Source organism: Nelumbo lutea, chromosome 1 (assembly GCF_056320005.1).
Source record: "Nelumbo lutea isolate HS-2025 chromosome 1, American lotus-T2T, whole genome shotgun sequence".
Lineage (NCBI taxonomy): Eukaryota > Viridiplantae > Streptophyta > Magnoliopsida > Proteales > Nelumbonaceae > Nelumbo > Nelumbo lutea.
The window spans coordinates 89386893-89410443 of record NC_142684.1 but is presented as its reverse complement, the minus strand read 5'-3'; the positions used below and the strand labels follow the sequence as shown (position 1 = coordinate 89410443).

General features: G+C 33.0%; 1 protein-coding gene and 1 long non-coding RNA gene across 4 annotated transcripts; both read left to right on the top strand.

Annotated features, from left to right (window-relative positions):
• Positions 1 to 8657: 8657 nt before the first annotated feature.
• On the top strand, positions 8658 to 18402 carry LOC148876025 (spastin, putative (Protein of unknown function, DUF599)). 3 transcript variants are annotated; one of them, XR_016099479.1, is made up of 3 exons: positions 8686 to 8967; positions 9071 to 9749; positions 18182 to 18402. XR_016099479.1 is itself a non-coding variant. In XM_088946009.1 (2 exons), the coding sequence occupies exons 1-2, from the start codon at positions 8800 to 8802 to the stop codon at positions 9659 to 9661; spliced, it is 759 nt and encodes a 252-aa protein (XP_088802135.1). In that variant the 5' UTR covers positions 8658 to 8799; the 3' UTR covers positions 9662 to 9815. The 3 variants fall into 3 exon arrangements, 1 of the variants encoding a protein (XP_088802135.1); XR_016099480.1 differs by lacking the exon at positions 18182 to 18402 and adding an exon at positions 9879 to 10464; XM_088946009.1 differs by lacking the exon at positions 18182 to 18402 and having other exon boundaries at positions 8658 to 8967; positions 9071 to 9815.
• Positions 18403 to 21197: 2795 nt separating this feature from the next.
• On the top strand, positions 21198 to 23087 carry LOC148876024 (uncharacterized). The gene is made up of 3 exons (XR_016105451.1): positions 21198 to 21652; positions 21765 to 22113; positions 22201 to 23087. It is a non-coding gene; the product is annotated as an uncharacterized LOC148876024 (long non-coding RNA).
• The last annotated feature ends 464 nt before the right edge of the window (positions 23088 to 23551 follow it).

Sequence of the window (23551 nt, the reverse complement as noted above, 5' to 3'; positions counted from 1 at the left end):
TTGAAATGAGATTTCATAAAAATAATCTTTTTCTTAAATAGGGAATGCCATTTTATTAAGAATGAAAATGAAATTCTAATTCTGTCCAATCAAACAGTTGGAATCGAAAACAAAAATTCTAATTCTGTCCTATATTTGCGAAGGAAGGCACTATTTCCAGTTTCCCACAAATGAGTCCGAGACAAAAATATAAACACCTACAAATGGCAATGAGTATGAATTTAGTGATAACCAAAAGTCTTTGTCAGTTTTCATACCCGACCACTTCCCATCATTTGTGTCATATCTGGGCCAGAACCCAATTCCCCAATCACACCCTGATTCAGATCATCCAATGTGGGGTCCGTCCAACGTGGCCCTGATCTCCTCTTTATATATGTACTTCGAATGTTGATTGCATACAGTAATCGGATGAGAAGAGAGGCATACGGAAAATCGGTGATAGAGCCACGTGGTTTCTTTACCTTCCTTTCTTCTCTAAATGACGTCTTTTACAAGTTTTAATTAATTCTTAGAGTCAAGGTTTGTTTCCTTTGTTTTTAATCTCACATCTAAAAGTGTAATAATTACATTAGGAGCTATATTGATATTAGTAAACTTTTCTTTCCTCTCAACTCTGAATACAAAAATGATGGTTGAACTCTAAATTTTGAATTCTGAAAATTATTAAATATTCATTTTTATCCCATATATAAGAGCTTTTGTTTGTCTTTTTGAGGGTATCATTGGAAAATAAAAAATTGTATGATTGCACTTTAAGATATAAGAGATAAGAGGAAACGTACAGGCCTTTAATCCACTTTCTCTTGCTTTTTAGTCATGTGTTTTTTTACAGCAAAAGTGATACAAGAAAACTGCAATTGGGCCCTCATTATAAAATTTACTATTAGTTAATTAATTTTATTTACTATTAATTAATTAATTAATTACTAATTAAATTTTACTATTAATTAACTAAAATTATTCAAATTTATTGTTAATATTTAAAATTTTAATAATTGTAATTTCATTTAATGTTGACTTACATAAAATAATTATTGTTAGTTTAATATGAATAAATATATTTTGAAAAAAAATAATTTTATTAATCATTTGTAATAATTTTAATAACTACTATTATTTTCATTATTTTTAAACAAAAATTTTGATTAACTTTAAATAAATAAAAATAGTTACAAAAGCTAACACTTTTATCAATTTTACTAGTAATTAACAATTATATAGGAATAGCAACGGGGTTGGACACTCCATTCCTGTCCTTTCCCTGTCCCCAATGCCAGGCAAGTTTAGGGCAAGTCTCTCACTTCCCGTTAGGAATGGAGAATCCTCAAATTTCTTCACTTCGTCCTCAATGTTAGGCGAGTTTAGGGCAAGGTACCCACTCCTCATCAACAATGGGGATTTCTCGAATTTTCTATGCCCCATTCCCAATGTTGGGCGGGTTCAAGTCAAGTCACCCACTCCCTGTCAACCCAATATTCAATTTGATGACAAAAAATGACCAAAAAGATATACTTAGTATCAGGTACATTGTAAATTTCTAAAAGTACACTAAATTGTTTTAATTTTCAAAAATGTAATTTTATAAAAATTTTGAAAATTTTATTACATATGTGTAATTTTGAAAATTTATTCAAATTTATTTTTAAGTTGTTATTAAATAATTTATTTTTTAAATGGTTTATTTACAAAATTACACTAATTTATCTTATATTTTCTAATATTAACTAATCATTAATTTTCTTTTTCCAATATTATACTAATTTATCTTAACAGTTTGTGTAATTATTGGTTCAAATTACAGTTTTTCATTTCCTATACTCATTTATCTTTAATAATTTTCAATAATATACAATGACAATTACATAATTTTTCAACAGTTTTCCAAATCTGTCATATGTAATGAATTTTCCTAAAATTTCCAAAACATTCCAATAATTATTTAATACATTTTAAATAAACTTTCAAAATTTTATCAAAAGTACAATACTATATCTTTTAATTTCCAAAATGTTATTTTGCGAAAATGTAGTCTTATGGAAATTTTTGAAAAAAAAATTACATTTATGCGATTATGGAGATTTATTGAAAATATTTTAAATATTTATTTTTATTAAGTAGTTTACTAACAAAATTACAATAATTTATCTTTTATTTTCCAATATAAACTAATTAATAATTTCATATTCCAACATTATAATATTTTTTTTCTTCCATCTGCATTCGGTTATTAACTATAATAATAGAAATAACTAAAATTTTATACTTTTTGTTAATTGTTATATATAATTCTCAATTTTATAGAAATTAGTTAAAGAGTTTTCGATTTCTATAAAATGTTTTTAATTAGGATGAATATAATAGTATTTACACAAAATATTTTAAAAAAAAAATCATATGAGTTAATTAATAACAGTATTTATTAATTATTGATAATTTACTAACCGTACTAATAAAAATATTTAATTTTTGGTAATTTAATAACCACATTTATTAACTTTTGGTAATAGTACTATTTAATAGTCATTGAATATGGGTTGGATTAAATATTAATAGTATTTAAATATTTATTAATTAAATATGAATAGTCCTCAGGAATCGATCAGGTGACCGATTTTGTTTTATCCCAGAATCATTATTTCACCAAAACCGTTGATTTGGTCAGTAAATCGCTAACCCGGGCGGTCGAACTGTTCGAACCGTCCAATGGTTCTGGCCATTTTTTTTCTAATGTTTTTATTTTATTTTTTTACTTTTTTGTCAAAACGGGCCATTCGTTTGGTTTGAATGATCGGACAATTCGACCCGAGAACTAGACCCTGATTGATTCATTGTCAAATTCGGTTTTGAAACCCTTGCTCTGAAATTGTGTTTGGTGAAAATCTAGAAAGTCATACGGATATTCTAAATGTCAAAATGGTGACTATAACATGAAGCTGTTCTTGATAGTTTATTTGAAACATAGGTGCCTAGGAGTGCAATTAACAACTGCTAATAACTTAGAATCATGGAAGTACGACTCAGACCTAAAATTTTGCCACTTTTTGTTTCCTATTTTCTTCTTTCGTTTTTTTCTTTTTTGAGAATGATGACTTGAACAACTGAACACATCAGACATCATGAGTTGAGCCAACTAGGACATATTCAAGTTACCACATTGCTAAGTATCAAACTTGGCGCATTCCTCAATACATGGCATATTTCTTGGCCAATAAATTCATCTCCCACGTATTTGACCATACAACAACCAGGTGTCCAACTTTCTATTCTGTAGCATACCATTATGAAACCTTAATTACACAATATTTGAGTCTGTTTGATTTGCAATTGAGGTTATAATTGAAACCCTTTAGAATAAGAATGGTCTAAACAACATACATTTTTATCCCTTATCTAAATAACATACAACAGACATAAAAAAGAGTATATATGTTTTTACTCTTACTTCAAAAACTGCTTACTTATTACTGTTTAAAAACTGTCAACTTATAATAATTAAGAAATTGTCCACTTATGACTGTTCAAAAAATTGTTCATAAATTGTAAATAATTTTATCTTGGAATTCCTTGCACAAATGGAATTTTAATTCTATCCAAACAAAAAGTTAAAATCCAAACGCATTCCGATATCAATTAGGATTCCAGACCCCAATTCCTGCGATTGAAACCAAACAGATGGATTGATAAATGGTATCTGAATTCCCATTCACATCTAAAGTCAAATCCAAATTACACATCAAAGGAAAGCCCATATTTGCGAAGGAATGAACTATTCCCAGAACTGAGTCCGAGACAAAACCCGATCACTTCCCATCATTTGTGTCATATCCGGGCCAGAACCCAATTCCCCAACCACACCCTGATTCAGATCATCCAATGTGGGGTCCGTCCAACGTGGCCCTGATCTCCTCTGTACATGGACACACGGAATGTTACATCCATACTTTGAATGCGAGCTTATTGCAAACAGTAATTAGACGATTAATGCAGCATATGTAAGCCAAACACCAGCACAAATGACGTCTTTTACAAGTTTTAATTATTTCCTAGAATTAATCCACTTTCTCTTGCTCTTACGTCTTATATTTTCTTTCAGCAAAAGTGATACAAGAAAGCTGCTATTGGGCCCTCATTACAAAATAACGATAAGCTATCGGGCAATGTAAGGATTCTTGCGATAGAAACTTAAATAATAAAAATATATAAAAGTATATAATTGTTTTATATTTTAAAATTTAATAACTAATTTGATAGAATTCAATTTGAGTTGATTGATTTTTTAGTATTTTTTGTTCTTTAGTTCAATAACTTTTCAATCCAATTAAGTTAGGTTAGTTTCAGTCTGGCCATTTGTAAACCGGCGTAAATCAAACTGATCCAGTTATATATATATATATTAATATATTTTATTTTAAATATGATCTTTTTAATACGGGAAAGTGGAAAAATTCCCATATTTCATAGTCTAAATATTTTATATAATAAATTTAGTTCATTTTAATTTTTTTTAATAATGCCACTGTAATTTATTAAATTTAAATTCAATATTTAAGCTTAAATCTTTTGAACAAATAAACCAAATCAAAAATAGACCAAAATCGATACAAACCGAGTTTGCGGGTTTTCACTTATGGTCAATTAGTTTTAGGTGGCAAACTCCCGACCTGACCAATTCGATTTGGTAGGCAAAACAACCTGCAACCGAACTAATTCAATGCATGAATACTCCTAATTTTAACTAAATTAATAGTTTAATCTCCAATAATTATTGGAGATTAAACAACTATTATTTAACTTTTGAAATTTAATTTATCATATTTATTGTATTTTTGTTATAAATTTATTTTTAGTAATTATGTACTTTTGTAATTTATTGATTAATATTTATTAGAGAGTAAACTATTATTTGATATTACATTATTTATTGATTAATTTAATATATTTTCAATATTTATTGTATTTTTCTAATCATTGTATTTTTATTATAAATTTATTTTCAATAATTGTGTAATTTTGCTATAATTTTTTAATAATTATTGGAGATTAAACTATTATTATTTATTAAATATTAGACTATTAATTTAGTTAAAATTAGGAGTGTTCAAGGATTGGTTCAGTCCAATTGCACATTATTTTGCCAACCCGAGTTAAACCTGCCAACTCGGGTTGTATCAATTTGGGTCTATTTTTGGTTTGGTTTGTTTGTTCAAAAGATTTAAACTCAAAAATTAAATTTAAATTTAATAAATTACAGTGTTATTATTAAAAAATAAATTTATTATATAAAATATTTTATACTAAGAAATATGAGAATTTTTCCATTTTAATTTCTTATATATATATATATATATATATATATATATATATATATATATATATATATATATATATATATATCAATTTTGGTCGGATTATAAACCGCCAAATTGAAAGTGACCTAACTTGGTCGAATTGGAAAAATGCTAAATCGAAGGCAGCTGGAAATACTAGAAAACTGACCAACTCGGGTATCTATTAAGTAGTTTACTAGCAAAATTACACTAATTTATCTTTTATTTTCCAATATAAATTAATTAATAATTTCATTTTCCAACATTATAATATTTTATTCTCCCATCTGCATTTGGTTATTAACTTCAATAATAGCAATAACTAAATTTTTATACTTTTTAATAATTGTTAAATATAATTCTCAATTTTATAAGAATTAGTTAAAGAGTTTTCAATTTCTATAAAATGTTGTTAATTAACATGAATATATATAGCAGTATTTACCTAAATATTTTTAAAAAGACTTGATAAGTTAATTAATAACAGTATTTATTAATTTTTGATAATTTACTAATGGTACTAATAGGAATGTTTAATTTTTGATAATTTACTAACTGCATTTATTAACTTTTGGTAATAACACTAACTGCATTTATTAATTAGAATGAATCTTTTAAATGAGAGAGTGGATAAGATTGGGGGAAGAGATTTTAGGGATTGATTGGGAAGTGGAGTAAGTTTCTAATGACTTAGAGGATATATCTTAAGAGAGATTATAGGAATATTTTTAGGTACATATACATACATATATATATATATATATATTATATTTTAAATATATTTTTTAATAAGAAAAGAGGGAAAATTCACATATTTCTTAGTTTAAAATATTTTATATTATAAATATAAATATAAAATTTTAATTTTATTTTTTAATAATACCACTATACTTTTTTAAGCCTAAATTTAAATTTTAAATTGAATTTTTTTGTTTAAATCTTTTGAACCAAGCGGCTAAACCGATAGAACCCGAGGTGGCCAATTTTCATTAATAATTAGTCGGTTTTGGGTGACCAACTCCTCAACCTGACTAGGTTGGTTTGGTTGGGAAAACAACCTACAATCGAACCGAATCAACCCGTGAACACTACTAATTTCAACTAAATTAATAGTCTAATTTCTAAAAATAGCAATACTTTAATCTTCAATAATTATTGAAATTTTATAGCAAACATACACAATTATCGAAAACAAATTTATAACAAAAATACAATAAATAACTAATAAAAGTACACTAAGTATTGAAAATATATTAAATTAGTCAATAAATAGTGTAGTCTTAAATAATAGTTTAATCTCAAATAATAGTTTAATCTCTAATAAATATTAATCAATAAATTATAACACAAATAAATAATTACTAAAAATAAATTTATAACAAAATTATAATAAATACAACAAATTAAGCTTAAAAAGTTAAATAATAGTAGTTTAATCTCCAATAATCATTGAAAAGTTTCTATTGAATAACAAAACAAAAATAGATTTATACATAATTATTGATAATATATTTATCAAAAAGATATAATAGATAATTACTGAAAATTATGATCAATAAATACTTATTTTGAAAGTTATTTTTATAATTATAATTGATATAAGTGAAATTAGTTATTAACAATATTATTTAGTTATTTAAATAATAATATTATTTAAAATTTCTAAATATAATTATTTATTGAATTTACTAATCCATAAAGTTATAATTTATATTGCTTGTACATAATTTCGTGATGAATTGTGTAAAAATAAAAATTATTAATAATATGAATATTATTAAATCTATTATAATTATTTTTTGTATTTTTAATAAATATTTTAAAGTTAGTATATAATTTCATTATAATATGTAGAAAATTCTTAAATTTTTTAATGCAAACATTCTTTAGATAGATATAGATAAAAAGTGAGGGAGAGGATAGAAACTCTCTACTAAATTAGAGATAATTTAAGAGAAAGCGGGGGATATTGGTGCCACTTGGCCAGACTTTTTTTTTTTTTTTATCAATTCAATTGGCTAGACATTAGAAAAGCAAATTCCTCTTTCTTTATCCATTAGTGTTAGAGGTAATTTAGCCTATGTTTTTTCCTTATTGATTTAATGTGTAATTATGCGAAATTTAAAAAATTAAAAATTAAAAGAAAAAAGAAATTATGAAGGGGGTTTAGAGCAAGGAGAGGCAATACACACATAATACATACATTGACACCCCTCAAATTCAACTTTATTATGTCAAATCTCAAATTGGAAACCAAAATTTCAAATACTATTGGTGTCCCTAGCAAAGAACATCTAAATTCGAAATGAGTGATAGCCACAATAAAATTTCATTTTGGCCTCAAGGAAATTAAACAAACCAAACACCACCTTAGACCGTGAACAACACCAAGGACCATGCAAATAAATGAATAGTATATTTGGACCGGTTCCGGTAAAATCACTTGTTTCCAAATTTTGACATCTCTATGGCTATACTGTTGTTATCATTTTCTTTTAATTTTGTAAATAATCGAAATCTGAACCAAGTGAAGATTCTTATAATTCTATTCCAATATAAAATATTAAAATGAGAAAATCAATCCTATGGGTTGTGAGAATGACATTTAAAAATTGAAAATAGACAATAGTTGACTATTCTCTTGATCACATGCATAATAAAAGGCTGACCTTTCTTGATGGAACAGTAGCTAGCCCAACGATTTCAAACATGGCTAGAAACCAGCAAGGGGTTGATATTTGTCCACGGCACCCCTTCCAAACAGTTCCTTTATGGATAGAATTCTATTTTTGTACTTCTAAAATTGAATTATATAAAATATTTTCAAAACAGAAGTATCAATTTCTGTTTGGCAAAAATACATCTATTTGTAAGGTTTCCGGTGGTTTCATAGTTTGAGATTGACGGTGGTGGTCCAACTCTAGCAACAATGAGTAGAGGTAGAGTTAAGAGTTATATGGAAATCACCCATTTAGACAAAAATGTTGAATTTTTCAAAATATGAAAGCAAAAAGTATAATTTATATAATACAAATGTTATATCGCATTTATAATATTTTTGTACTTTCAAAAATATATATAAAAAAAAGAAATTACTTTATAAAAGTCTACCCAAACAGAGCCCTAAATAGTTATTTTCGTGCTTCGAATTAATGAAAGTACTTTTTACCAAAAAAACAGGAAAGAGAGAAAAAAAAAAATTAACCCAGTTCACTGTATAGCTTGTATTTCCACCGCAAGCCGTCTCTATCTGCTATTCTTCTCTCTCCAACCAAGCTCAAGAGAGACGAAAATAAAGGTCAAAACTTATTTAAAATATCAAAAGCCAGCCATGCCTGTCATGATTTATGAAATATAAAATCCAACTTAGGATGCAAATAAACAAACCATCATTTTAGTTAGATAAACACAGAGAGAGAGAGAGGGAGAGAGAGAGAGAAAGGGAGAGAGAGAGAGAGGGAGAGAGAGAATGGGGTTTCAGAAGGAAAACTTAGATGTAATCTTGGTCCCGAGCGGTTTGCTGATCATGCTTGCTTACCATCTCTACCTCCTCTACAGAGTAATAAAACAGCCTGAGACCACGGTTATTGGCTACGAGAACCACAACAGGATGGCTTGGGTTGAGAGAATGATGCAGGTAATTTGTTTTTCTTTTCTTTCTCCTTGATTGATTTTGCTGAGTTAATTTGTCTCGCCAGATTTAGCTAAGTTTTTTCTGATAATTTAGCGGATATTTGCAGTCTGAATCAAGTAACCTGGGCCTAGCTCTCGCGGTGATCTCAAGCAACACGACTGCAGCGACCTTCCTTTGCTCCATGTCCATTACTCTGAGCTCCCTCATAGGAGCTTGGGTGGCAAGCTCTTCACAGAGCATCTTCATGAACGACCTAGTTTATGGAGACACAAGGCAATCCACCATATCCATCAAGTACATCAGCCTTCTCTCCTTCTTCCTCATCGCCTTCGCTGCGTTCGTTCAGTCTGCGAGGTATTTTGTCCATGCCAACTTCCTGATAAGCACGCCATATACCGATATGCCCATAAAGTATGTTCAGATGGCGGTGATAAGGGGGAGCAATTACTGGGCGCTTGGGCTCAGGGCTCTCTACTTCGCCATTAGTTTGTTACTCTGGGTTTTTGGGCCGATCCCCATGTTCGCTTCCTCTGTGATCATGGTGGTTCTCCTGCATATTGTCGACAGCAACTCCATCCCATTGCATCAGTACAAGAAGCCTCAGATGGGGCACCGCCTGCTGCACAAAGTGGGGGAGGAGGTGACTGCTGTAATTAGGACCGTCGAACACCTTGGAGAGCAAGATGGGAGGAGATAGATTTTTCTCCATCCAAGATCAGAGAAGTTAGGATATGAAATTGTAAAGAAAGTAGTGCAATACAGGAATTCAGATTCCCCTGATTCAGGTAGACTCTTCTCACAAAAACAAACAAATTTTAATTGAAAACACAGATTTTGCAATTTGAACTGTCCTTTTGACTCCTATGTTTTGATGGATGATTTCAAATGGGTTACCTTCCTTTTGGTGAGTTCAGCCAACTTGGACTTATTCAGACTTGCGTGCCAAAGTTGGTATGGATTGGTCCATATACCTTATGGCCCTACAGGCTGAGGCCATTCAACTCACAAGGACAGAGTGACCGACCACGTTATTTATTTATTTGGTAGGTTAATGGACCACACTCTAACATTACAGAAAGAAAATTTTGGTTGAAAGGAAGCTACAGATACCTAAAATTCAATGTTGAAAGCTGGGTCAGCCCCCAGGGAAGTAGAGAAGTAATGGACTATCTCAAGTAACCAGTGAGGCAAGAGCAGAGCACTAGACTTGATTTTTTAGGAGAGTTTGAAGTGATTAATGGAGTATTATTTGTAAGTTGTATAGGTCAGTAGGCCACATTGAAATTAAAGGAACGAACGTAAATTGCAAGTAATTTTCATATATTTTAATATTTTTATTTTGAAGGATTTATAGCTTATTATTTGTTTCTTATACACCAAGGCTGTGTTTTATTACTATGTAAAATAATGAAGGGAAAAGAATGATTCCCCCAGAATTTGATATTCAATTGGAAAATGAACCATATCCATTGTTTTGCCTGTGTTTGGCCTAACACGAAAGACACAACTTAAGGTCGATATGGGTCTAACAGGGTTCTAATTAAGGACCGACCCTGTTTTGGAAATGTCTTAAAAAGAACAAAATGAATGTCATTTTCCTAAAATTATGTACTATTTATTGAAAAAAAAGTCTATTTTCCATGCTATTTATATGCATAAACTAGCATTTTCTATAGAAGCCATTTGTCTCCTTCATTTTACATGCTGATTTTACAAGAAGATCAACTCCCGAATCTCAGATAGGAGGGTTCAGACTAAAACCTGCCCCGGTCATATTCTTGTTCACGTCACTTCAATTAGTGGGTTTCACCTAGATTTTGATTCCCATCACCCTTATTAATGGATTCCTCATTGTTCTATAGGTCTCTTCTTCTATAAGTTTGATGTTTCAATTTTCAAGTTCCCCTTTCATTTGTTGCATTTCAAAAATTCGGATATTAGACTGTTGCATTTTAAAAGTTAAGGGATTAAATTGTCACTTCAGCCAAATTATATAGTATTGATCGGGAATTTTCCTTTAAAAATAATTTAAAATTAGGGTAAATTAAAAAGACTCCTATACTATGGTGTCTGTGACAAAGACCCTTCTGTACTTGTACTATAACGGTAAGACAAAAATCCCCTTTCGTTAGCCTTCTATCTAAAAGGGTCATTGCAATATTTTTAATTCCCATACTACTCTTGTAATAAAACACTGTTCATCTTCCCTGATCTCATGATACACTAATAATAGCTACGGTAATTCCCTCTACCTCAAACTCCTTCATATTTCTCTCTCTCTCCCCCCCGATCTCTCTTCTTCCCCTTCCCCTTAACAGCGTTGGGATTGAACCCATTTTCACGAATTTGGTGTGATTGCTCTAAACGAGTGAGAGGTGATATAAAACTAGCATTGAGTCATGCCGAACCCGCTCGCTCTCGAACCGAAGCAGGTGCAGAAGCGGCGACAACGCCCCTAACACCCCTATCACCGTTTTGTTGTCATCGTCAAGTGCTAGACTAAAGAGGGCACCAACTAGTGATGTACAGGGGGGATAAAGTAGTTAGTTAGGTTCATGCATGTAATAGGGTTGCGGTGCCAAAATCTCAGCCTCGACTGTTAATCTATTGTCGACCCATTTGTTAGCTTTGGATTTCAGCTTCAGTATCGCTTCTCTGCTGAAATGGAAGATCCTCTCACTTAGAGGGGCATTGGCAGAGAACATCAGCTGGGGACAGCCCTTAGGGAATCAAAGCACCGCAAGAGAACCATTGACAAAATTGTGGCGAAAATCTGGTGGCCTCGTGAGTTTGTTGACACCCCTACATACCTTGGCAAAGGTGTTGAAGAAGTTCCAAAAAGACGTACCGTCAGCCACTGCATGGTTGACGGTGCACCCGACGAAGATTTCGTCAGCGAGCTCAGTCACTTGGATGGAAGCTATGGGCAAAGCTTGAGTAATCAAAGCGAAGATTCCTGTTCTGAGAACACATTGCATTTGGAGATGATCATAAGAGAGGATGAGGAAATCATTTTATTCTTCGCTTGGAACATCCCTCTGAGGTAGAGGGAATTACGGCAGCTGCTGTTAGTGTAACATGAGGTCAATGGAAGGGGGTTTTTGTCTCATGGTCATAGTAGAGGGGCCTTTGTCGCAAAACAAAATACAGGGGGTCTTTGTAATTACCCTTAAAACTATATTTGATTTGAAGAAAAGAGTAGGGAAATGAAATTATGATCAATCAAATGGCTGCCGTAGGAAAGAACTCGGCTCGGCTGCAGGATAGCATAGCCTATGTACTCGGCATTTTCAATTTTTCAAAAGAAAAAAAAGTCTCTTTCTTGCTGTTTTTTATGGCAAATACCGTCTTCAAGCTCCTGCAATAGTGATGTCAATCAGTTCAGGGTCCCCCCACTATCCAATGAACTGCGTGCATCCATCAATCAGTTCAGGGTCCATTTGGTTCGTGGGAATAGGGGTCTGGAATCGAAATTGGAATGTCTCATTTTAATTCAAACCATTTGGTTGGGTGAAATCAGAATCCGATTCTCATTCCTCCCATTTGAGGGAATGGTCATTTCCTCCCTTTCCCTTTGGAATGGGAATCTCATTTCTGCTTATTCCAATTCTAATTTCAAATTTTGTCTAAACTAGATAGGCTATTGGGATAGGCCAATTCAATTTTAATTCCAAGAGATTTGGGTTCTGATTCTAAGGGCCCATTCGATTTTTGGATTTTAAGAGGGAGGAAAGTTGGTCAATGGGATTTTAGTTCCCGTTGACCAGGATACCTATATTCCTTTTTTAAGATTTATGTTGGGTCTATGGAAAATTTATTTTCCTTAGGTATCGTTTACCTAAGTGATACCCATCTCCCTGGTGGGTAAGTAATTTTTCCACTTCAGAAGGGGGGAGTTGCTAACACTTCGATGGAACAAAATTATCCCTTTTAATTAACGTTTTTTAACCGACATTGACCTGAACGGTCAGACCGTTCGGCCCGGTAACCGTCCAGGTAACCGGTTCCATTTTACCCAAAACCTAGAATTTGGTCAAAAACCGTTGAAAAAGTCAACAAACCGTTGACTCGAGTGGTCGAAGCGTCGACCCGTTCAATAGTTTTTGACCATTTTTTTATTTTTTTTATAATTTTTTTGTCAAAATGGACCGTCTATTTGAATCGGATGGTCGGACTGTTGACCCAGAAACTGGTGCCCATAATGGTTTCATTTCCGGGTCATTTTTTAAAATATTGCTTTTAATAATGGATTTTTATCGTTAAAATGGTCATTATCATATTTACTTGAAAAATAAAAGAACATGGATGAATGTACTTACCAAAAACATCTCCCCATATAATTGACTTCCCAAAAAGTGAACGGGGCTAATTCCTAATGCAAATCAAATATGTTATGTGCCAACAAATAGGGATGATATGTTAGGCATGTTAGGTAGAACAACAAAATTTCAAAGGTGAAATTTCAGTTACTTGTATGAAACCTGTAATTCCAAAGGATAGGAACTATAATAAATAACAATAACGAGTCATTTATCCATCTTCAAAAAATGCTTAGGATCTATAAGGTACTACAATTTGTATACGGTTCAATCCTCTAAACATTATCATCTAATTCACCAAGGGTACCACCAAGTATCAATACATCTCAGTATGAATTAAAAACAAACCCACTATATTGTCCGAATCTACTCCTTACAAGTGTCTCACATCAACCTTATAGCACATTCCAGCCGTACATTGGAAACATCTCTCCATGAATGACAATATATAAGTACAGGAGATATTCCCGGTATGGGTTGCAGGTTCTTTGAGATTGGTGTAAGGAGTAATCTTTGAGGAGCAAATCCGGTCTCCCCGTAGGGAGTAGGAAGTTGTCTATTATACATTGTTTCATCAGAGTTTTTCAAATTCATAAAATTGATTTTAGGAATGATTCACCATTTATAGCCCTTTCTTGCTAAGAATAGGCAAGAATGGCAAGTTTTGTTGTTTGCATTGAACAACCTAGCTATTTATTTCTAGAATTGAACAGGAACTAGAGTCCATTTCATGCCAAGTAAAACATGCTCAAAAGTCCTACTGTTCTCCAAACCCCCTTTTCTACTTCCTTCTTAACTCTCTTTCTCATTTCCAATCTTATACTATATGTATAGAACAAAGTAGTCCATGTCAACATGACTCTTCTTTCTCCAAACCCCCTTTTCTACTTCCTTCTTAACTCTTTTTCCTTCCTTTATCCCCCTTTCCTAACCTTCCTATTAAGTCAAGTCACTAGGGGTTAAGCTTATCTTATTAGGCCACACATCATCCTTCCTCCTCAAGTATTCAAATCTTAAATCTCTCTCTCTCTCTCTCTCTCTCTCTCCCCAACACACACACACACGCGCGCGAATGCATTCCCAATGGCCCAAATCAATTCCTCTCCTAAAATTTCTCCTAAACTATTTTCCTCACCTAAAACATCTCCTAGTCCATCTCACATACGAGTTTGGCTTTAGTCAGTGCAAAGCTCATTCAAACAGCCTTTATAGCTTTGCATTGGGAATATCTCCATACTTATGTGATTTATTTCATGGGGAGATATTCCCAATGCAAGGTTGCAGGAGACTGTTCGAACGGTGTGAGTATGGGCTTGCACTAACTAAAGCCAGGCTCCTCACATGCCCAATAAACCGTCTAATTCTAAAATCTCTTTCCCTCCCCCCCCCCCTTCTCTCTCTTTTTTATTTTTCAACAATGTATTAAAATATTATGTTTAAGTCAAGGCTTAAATATTGAAATTCGATGAATAAAAAATATCTAAAATATTACAGAAAATATAATATGATAAATAATAAAAGCACAATAATAGAATTTAATAATTAATTAGAAATCTTATTATAATTATAAATAATATCTTAATGTTGTCATTATAAAATTCCCCCCCCCCCATGGGATGCTTTGGGCCCTACACATCACTATTTGTATTGATGCTGAAACTTGTTGAAAACTATAGCAAAAAGATGGGTCAAGAAAATATAAATTTTAGTTAGAAATTAGAACAGATCTTGATTGATTAAGAATGAGAACGGTGTGGATTTGGGGTGGGGCACCCCCTCCTTGTCCCCACTTCATGCCGGTGGCAGGGTGGGTTTGAGGCAAGGCTCCCATTCCCTATTAGGGATAGGGAATCCCCAAAATTTTCCAACCTCGAGGTAACCACTTTAAAAAATCAAATTTAGGGGTATTTTAGTAATGGGATGATAGAAATTTTGGGTTATTTTAGAAATTATTTTATGGGAATTTAGGGGTATTTTGGATATGAGATTATGGGATCCAAGGGAATTTAAGGGAAACTTAGGAACATTTTAGAAATTGATAATAAACGTAGGAGTACTTTAATAATTTACCACCAGGTTTGGAGCAGGTTCAGGGAGTTATATGCCAATGCCGTCCCCAATTTGGGGCAAAAAAGTTTTCCCATCCCCATCTAAGATTGGAGAAAATTCACCCCATTCAGTGAGGGGTGGGGTGAGGTCTAGATTCAATGAGAAAAATTTCCATCCCCATGATTGATCTAGTCTGCCAAATCTGCTATATAAGTTTTTAGAAAATATATCTTGAAAATAAATATTAGAAACACTATTAATTAACATGTTTTATTTAAACATTGATTTCATTATTAATTAAATTCTGAGTGAAATATTTTTCTGTTATATTTTGAAGAAATATTAAAAATTATGATTCTTTTATAAATTTATGTGAAATTTTCACTACTAATTTTCTAAAAATATTTTTTGTGAACATGAATTGTCTCCTTTGTGTTATGGATCCACTGTAAAGAGTAAGTGTTGGAAGCATTGAATGGTAGATCAAATGGATTATACTGTTTCCCTATCTTTGTCAATTTCCCAAGAGAAGAAGAAAGCTAAATAAGAAATGAACCAGAGCCAAAAATTGCTATGCATCAAGAAGACAAAGTTCATAGGTTGGGTTATGTGAATACCTAAAAACTTTTGATCTACTAGCTTCAATTACCAGTTCATACTGAATTGGACCAATCTGGTTTGATGAGTTCGATTCGGTTATGCAATTTTGAAAGTAAAAAAGAGAAAATAAGAGAATTTTTCACTAAAAATTATTTTATTAATTAAAAAGAAAAATAAGAAAAATAAAAGAGTATAACAGAAAAATTATTAGAAATTTTGTTAAGTAATAGGAAAAATTAACAAAATAAGGAATTTTTTTGAAAAAACAGAAAATAACAATAAAAATAGAAACTCAATTTTTCATTAACTAATAAAATAAGATAAAATACAATAAAATAACAAAAAAATATATATATCAAAAGTGATATTTGTTGAGAAATATTAAAATCAGAAACTAATAGAAAAAATATAAATAAGGGAAAATTTAAAAATCAGTAATTTACTTGCACGATTAACTTATTAATTAAAATAAACTAAATAACTTAGTTTCATTAACTTACTCTAAAATTAGTAAAATTAATTTTATAAATTTTGTAAAAAATTAAAATTAAAATAATTAATAAAAATAACATAATTAAAATATAAGAAATTGTTAAAAAAATTAGCAAAAATTATTTTATTAGTTAAAATTGATACAAATTAATAAAACATAATTTAATTAAAATCAATACAAATATTTTTTAATTTAACTTAATAAAAAAGTAACTCTCCCTTTTCCCAATTCCTTTTAGATTTTTGGTTTTTTTTTTTAATTTATTAGACAATACATAACCCAAGAATAATGCTAAGATGAATTGGGTTTAGCTTGGCCCAATTAGAAATGTTTTAAGACTACCATCTAAATGTCACTTAACAAAGCTTGTGTGTTGAATTTAAGAATAATAAAATTAATAAAATGTAAAAATTTAATAAAAATTAAGATAAATAGTTTGAGTTGGACTTGATACCACTTGGCCCAATTGATATTGTAATAAGATTCCTGCCACAATTCTTTTAACACCCGTGCATCAACGACCCCCGACTAGTAATACTAATAAATAAATAACAATGTGAGAATATCATATTGTATCTTGGGGTCCCCAAAACGCTAAATACCTGAGGCTGTGAAATTTGGCCAATTTTAATGGCTAATACCCCTCCTAAGGATGCCCTCACTAAATTCTCAAAAACCTCCAATAGTTTCATGTATTTATTAAAACCCACCCTGTATTTTGTGTATTATTAAAACAATCCTATTGTTTGCATATGTTTTATTTAAGAGATTTTTGGACTACTAGTATACTAGTAGCCCCTCCTATAAATCACATCCTGCCCATGAATTCGGCATCAATCCATGGGTAGGATTTAGTCCACCCCTAGGTGGAGCTACAATTTCTTAGGGGTGGACTGAATCCTGCTCGTGGATTGATGCCCTAGGGGTAGACTGAATCATAAAAAACCCCTTTATTTTAATTCACCTCCATCAAAAACTATTTGTATTTCCATTTAGGAATATTCACACGAGCCTTTAAGGCATGCCCAAAATATGAAAAGGCAATGGCCCAAGGTTTTATTCCAAAAATAGCCATAATACTTATCAATCTTTTGGAAAACAAATAAACCTCTCCCCACATTATAGCTTTGTTTGGAAAAGAAGTGAACTACATGTGATACCTGAGAATATTTAAGGGTATTTTTGAAGTAAGAAAACCTTAGATTCATGTCCTTTCACATTTTCCACTTGCTTTAAGAGGTCAAGTGGCTATTTTCAAATAGAAATACAAAAAGGTTCCTGACAGAGGGTTGAATAAATAATTACAAACTATAGGGGTGTTTTAATAAAATGCAAACTAAGTGTAGGTTTTAGTAAATACGGGTGTTTAAGTAAATGGCCCTTTATATTTTAATCTAATAACCATCGCACCATTTGAAACGTCTTGACTGATACACAACTTTTGCGTATTGAACATATCCATGTTTTGAACCATGGTGAGTAGCAATAATTCATCTATTTTTGGGTTTTTTTTTATTTAAAATGGGTTCTAGAAATCGAATCCTTTACTTTTTGGGATATATATATATTTTTTTATTGAGAATGGTTTCTACAAAACGGAAGATGATGGTTTTCCCCTCGTATAGCCTAAAGAGTTATCTTACTCATTATCAGAGCATAATCTACACAATGCAGTAGTACCTATATCGTTAAAAGAACTGGAGGGTTACCTCTACAGTTAATGGGGTTAAGCAGAACTAACCATTGATCGTTGCAGGCATCTTTTAACTATGGAAGAAAGATGATTTGTAATTCATGAGCAATCGGGTTCGAAAGGATTTGTTTATGTTGCAGGCTTCCAGCCCTATTGCTTAATTGTAGTTTTTTTTTTTTTTTTTTTTCTGCAAAATTGCTTAATTGTAGTTATGATACTCAAAATTGTTTTCGTTATTCTCCAAACTCACTTGAGTTGAAGATCAGCAATGCTCTTGAGATGCACGCATTTTTGAGTTTAGACTCTTACAAACTTCAGAAGCAATTCTATTTTTGTTTAAGATGCACTCATTTTGAATTCGGACTTTGTCTTTTCTGCCATCTCCAATAAAGCTTGTTTGTATGAAAGAGAGTTGGTTTTGTTCATCACCATTGGGCCCATGGTAATGTAGGCCCACTATAATTAAATTAAAATTTTAAGGCATAATTAAATTAAATTATTTAGTCATGTGGGTTCCATCTAGTATTATTTTTCTAAAACATATTGACATAGCACAATTTGGCAGCTCTCACTTAGCAGACACCGAATCGGATGTTCATAGTCAATGGCCAAGCTGAGATGGGCTGAGCTGTATGATTCTGCAAAATGGGAGAGTTAGAGTGTTCGGATTGTTTTTACCTGGGATGGACACTCTAATGCTTAAGTCAGTGAAGATTTCTTAGAATGTTTAAAGAGATTAGAGAGTGTGATAGCTTAATCGCGCATACCTCTTCAGGTGGAAATGGGACCATTATATAGACACAAGTACTCAGAGACCTTCTTGTAACGGGTCTCAGGTTCTTGCAGAGGCGTTTCCATTGAGTCGAGAGAGTAATGACGTTGGTTACGTAATCTACGCAGAGGGCTAAGGTTCGTTCGGTTGGCTTTGATGTGCATGATGCGGGTAGGCTGGCCTAATGGTCGACTCATTAATGTTCCAATGAACTTGGTCCCGACAACGGATCTATGTGAAAAGTCAGCGAGCATGCCTTATAGGTCACCTAAAGTGCTTTCCTTACCTCGATCGGTCCCTTAGGTAGGTCACTCCTTAGTCGGAAGTCCTACAGGTCAGTCGGGCCGAAGTTCTTTTAAATTGGCCCTGCAAGGAATTTCCAGCCGACCTGTTGAGGTGATCAGCTTACTCAGCACTAAGGTGTCACTTGAATGCCACATGACATGATATCATTTGAATGATCAAATTACCCCTCATCACATATCATATATGTTCAAATTTCATAAAAGAATGTTAAGTAGACCCACCACCGTAGTTTTGGACTTTTGGCTTTTAATTGATATGAAACATTGGTGATAATTAGAAATATTTTGTCCAATTCTTAAATTAATACATTTCTCAAAATTCCTCTTTTTCAATTATGAAATTTCTATTTCTTGTTAAATAGAACCAAACAGCATTCTTCACTTCTTCTATGTTTCCTTATCTTTTGTTTCTGGTTTTGAAACATGGTTTGACTATGATACTGGAAAGACATGATATTAGAAAAATCCAGTGCCAATCAACTGGCATCATAAAAGAAGTGACCAATCTGGTGGTATCATCAAAATTCACAAGGGTGCTTTGATTGGTCAAAGCTCTTCCAGTACCATGTCTTTTCATATCATAGATTTTTCCTAAAATTAAATTCAATTTCTAGTAAGATATAGTAGGGCATGACAAAATTTAGCAACGAGCCAAATGAGTCCTTGATAAACCCTCAAGCCAATAAAAGAGAAGAGAAAGATATCCCATTTTCATCATCTTCATGCACCAAATTTATATAGAATGCTAAAACTTGGAAACTTCATGACAAAATATTCAAGTTCCTTTGATTATGACATCCAAAAAACTTGTGATCAATCAACTGATATCATAAACATTTTAACCAATCAAGTGTAATTTATCAAAATTCACGTGGGTTTTGATTGATCAAAGCTCTTTCGGTACCATATCCTTTTTTGGCATCATAGGTTTTTCCTTCAGAACATAGTTGATTTTGATTTTTTACACCTCATCACACATAATGCATTTCATTAATTTTAGGAATTGATATTTGAAGCTTACTGAAATTGGTAACCAATTTTCGTTTTTTGTGGGTCTCATTATGCATCTGTCTTGCGATATCCCGCCAAACTTCTAGATTCAATCACATTTCCCCCTGACCCACTAAAAGGATTGAAGATGAAAGTGAAATTACTAAATTGTTTATTCAAGATTTTAAGAGCTGACAGCTGAGGCCTGAGAGCAACAAATATCGAAATGATGGAAATATCTATTCTAAAGCACAAATTCTTCCAAGGTGTTCTCAAAATGAACTTGTTTGAAGGAAAAAGAATCTTAAGGAAAAAAAGATTTGAGCATTAGGATTTTAGAAAACCTAAGCTGAAAAGGAAAAATGATTTTATAAAATAAGGATAGTTTGAGGTTTCAGAATATTCCATAAAATTAATGAAAGGGATGCGAACAATGGGGGCAAAGAAAGTTCTGGAACCCAAACTGAGACTAAACGGTTTGGGAAGGATACAAGTACAAATATGTACAGTACAAATACAAGGTTTTACACTGTACATATTTGTATTTGCACTCTTCCCAAACTGAACTAAGTTCAGGGGTTCTTCACATGATTTCAAACCAGATTCCGAAAATCAAGCCTGCTTCCAGATTTCATGAGATGGCAACTTAGCTAGAAGAATTCAAGTTTGAGAATTATCATCTAAAACTACCAACTTCTTTGCTAAAACAATCCATCCGGGTTAATGACATTGATTGTTGTTTGAACAAATGCCTGCCTAATAGCCCTAATTATCATTAATTAACAATCCCAGACACTTCAACTATCTCCAACTTAACGAATTCAAAGAGAAATTCTTGAATTGTTGGAATTCCCTATACGCGAAACCTTGAACTGGAAGTTAAACTATTCAACAAATTGCCCTGAATTAAAGCACAAACACGGGGTTCAATTCCTCAACTTTCTGGGAAAGATAACATTGAGTAGGAACGTGTAATAATGATAAAACCAGTTGAGAACCCACTTAACCATGCCCCCTGAATAGGCAAGGACGGAACCTGGCTTCTGAGACCGTTATTGTTTTAGCAATCAGTGTCATCGCCTCAACCCATCCAACACTGCAGAATTTTCTTCACGCCTGTTATTGTTCCAAGACCCATTTCATTAAAATTCGAAGTAAAGAAATAAACTTCAAGTTGGGAGATGAACAGTAGCTGTTCTTCCAGACCAAAGGAGGAAAACAGAGACGTCTGCAGTCTGTAGAGAGAATAAAGGCTCTTGGGTATCGGTGGATACACTTTCTGGCAGATCTTCTGTTGTACTTGTCGTTGTTCTGGTGGAGCCGTGGAGGGTTGCACGGAGCTCGGGGAGTGAACGAGCCATGGTTCCGTTTGGTTCGCACCGGGGGGGCTGAGCTGAGGGGTGAGAAAGAAACTGAAGAGGTCATACCGTCCAAGGGTAAGCCGTGAACGCGGGGGAAAAAATTGAGGTAACATCACATGGGGAATCTTAGCGTGTTAGTAAAACACTTTGAAATTCCAATATGAGTGGGATTTCAGATTAACAATTCTGCAATTATTAACAACATAAGAATTTCACAGATCACGGTGGATTGTAATCCAAGGAACCCATTGCTTACACGCTTTTCATCAGTTCGTTTCCAATCAAACCCAAATGGGATACCGTATGAAGGAGAAGTCAAACTTCTTTTAAATACCAAATACGAGTGATGGGAGCCTCTCTCACACCGTACTCAGCAAAAATTTGAGAGAGGGAGAAAGGATGAAATTTGAGAAAGAATACCTGGATTTGTTCTTGGTCCCAACCGGATTATGGATCATGTTTAGTTATCATCTCTTCCTCCTCTACAGAGTGCTAAGATATCCTCAGACCACGGTCATTGGCTATGAAAACCACAATAAAATGGCTTGGGTAGAGAGAATGATGCAGGTAAGATCTCTGACTGTCTCTGTTTCTAGTCTGGTTCCTGAAATCTACATATCTTAATTATCTGATAATTCAAATGGGTATTCCCAGACTGAGACGAGGGACCTGGGATCAGCTCTGGCAGTTATCTCAAACAACACAACAGCGGCCACCTTCCTCGGTTCGATGTGCATCACTCTGAGCTCCCTTATTGGAACATGGGTGGCAGGCTCTGCACAGAATATCTTCGTGAGTAGACTTATCTTTGGAGACACAAGCCAGACTACAATGTCCGTGAAGTACATCAGCCTCCTCTCCTTTTTCCTCGTCGCCTTTGTATCATTCGTTCAATCTGCGAGGTACTTTGTCCACGCTAACTTCCTGATAAGCACACCAAATAGCGACATACCAGTGAAATATGTGCAGTTGGCCGTGATCAGGGGAAGCAATTTCTGGTCACTTGGGCTTCGGGCACTCTATTTCGCTATTATTTTGTTGCTGTGGATCTTCGGTCCAATCCCAATGTTTGCTGCATCGGTGATCATGGTGCTGTTCCTGCATGTTGTTGACACCAATTCCCTCCCATTGCATCAGTATGGAAAGCCTCCTTTGGGACAGCGCATGTTAGGAAGGTAGTTGATGGCCATGGAACTTTCATGGTGAGATGAGATCAGATGCAACACATATTGGGATCTAAAAAATCTGCCTGTCAAATATCTTAATGTGCAGCAGGGGAAACAGAACCCCCTGTAAGTAAAAATAATAAGGGATACAGATTTTGCGGTTTTTTCTCCATTCCCATTGAGTCCATATGAGTTTCCTGCTTCAAAAGACAGAATGTCTTTCTGCTATTATTAGCCTTCGATCATTGTTTTACAATCTGGTATTAGCTCTCATTGCCAAGTCTGTGTGTGTGTGTGGAACATTTCATGAGATCAATTAACTGAGACTGATTCAAGTTGATATTGCAAGTATCAAACTAAGCATATTCCTTAATACACGGCATCTCTCTTGGTGAAGTCATTGAACTTACATGTGCTCACCATTTTAATATGTCTCCCATACAACTCATCTTATTATTTTAATTGTCCAACATTCTATGACATATAACTTACTACAATTTGAATTAGATAGCACTAAAAGCGGGGGGGTCAAAAATTTCATTGGCAGCTATAAAGTCAAAGCCAAACTCCATTATTGAATGAAGCTCATATCTGCCCAGGATGGTAATGGACAGTTCTGAGAAGCCACTGCGAGTCAAAAACAGTGCACCAAAATTGGATTTCTTAGGAGTTAGGAATCACAGCACCTCCAAGGCCATAAATAGTTTGTAAATTATCTAGGCTCTGTTGGGTGGATATATGCAACTTACAGGTTACAGCATTAATATCAACTCAGTTCAACAGTTTTAATCCAAATATTTTGAGATTCGTCAGTGCACTCTGTCAAGGGTCATATTCTC

Coding starts and splice junctions, on each gene's coding strand:
- LOC148876025 (XM_088946009.1), top strand. CDS start 8,800: ATGGGGTTTCAGAAGGAAAACTTAGATGTAATCTTGGTCCCGAGCGGT. Junction 8,968..9,070: donor GGGTTGAGAGAATGATGCAG/GTAATTTGTTTT, acceptor GGATATTTGCAG/TCTGAATCAAGTAACCTGGG.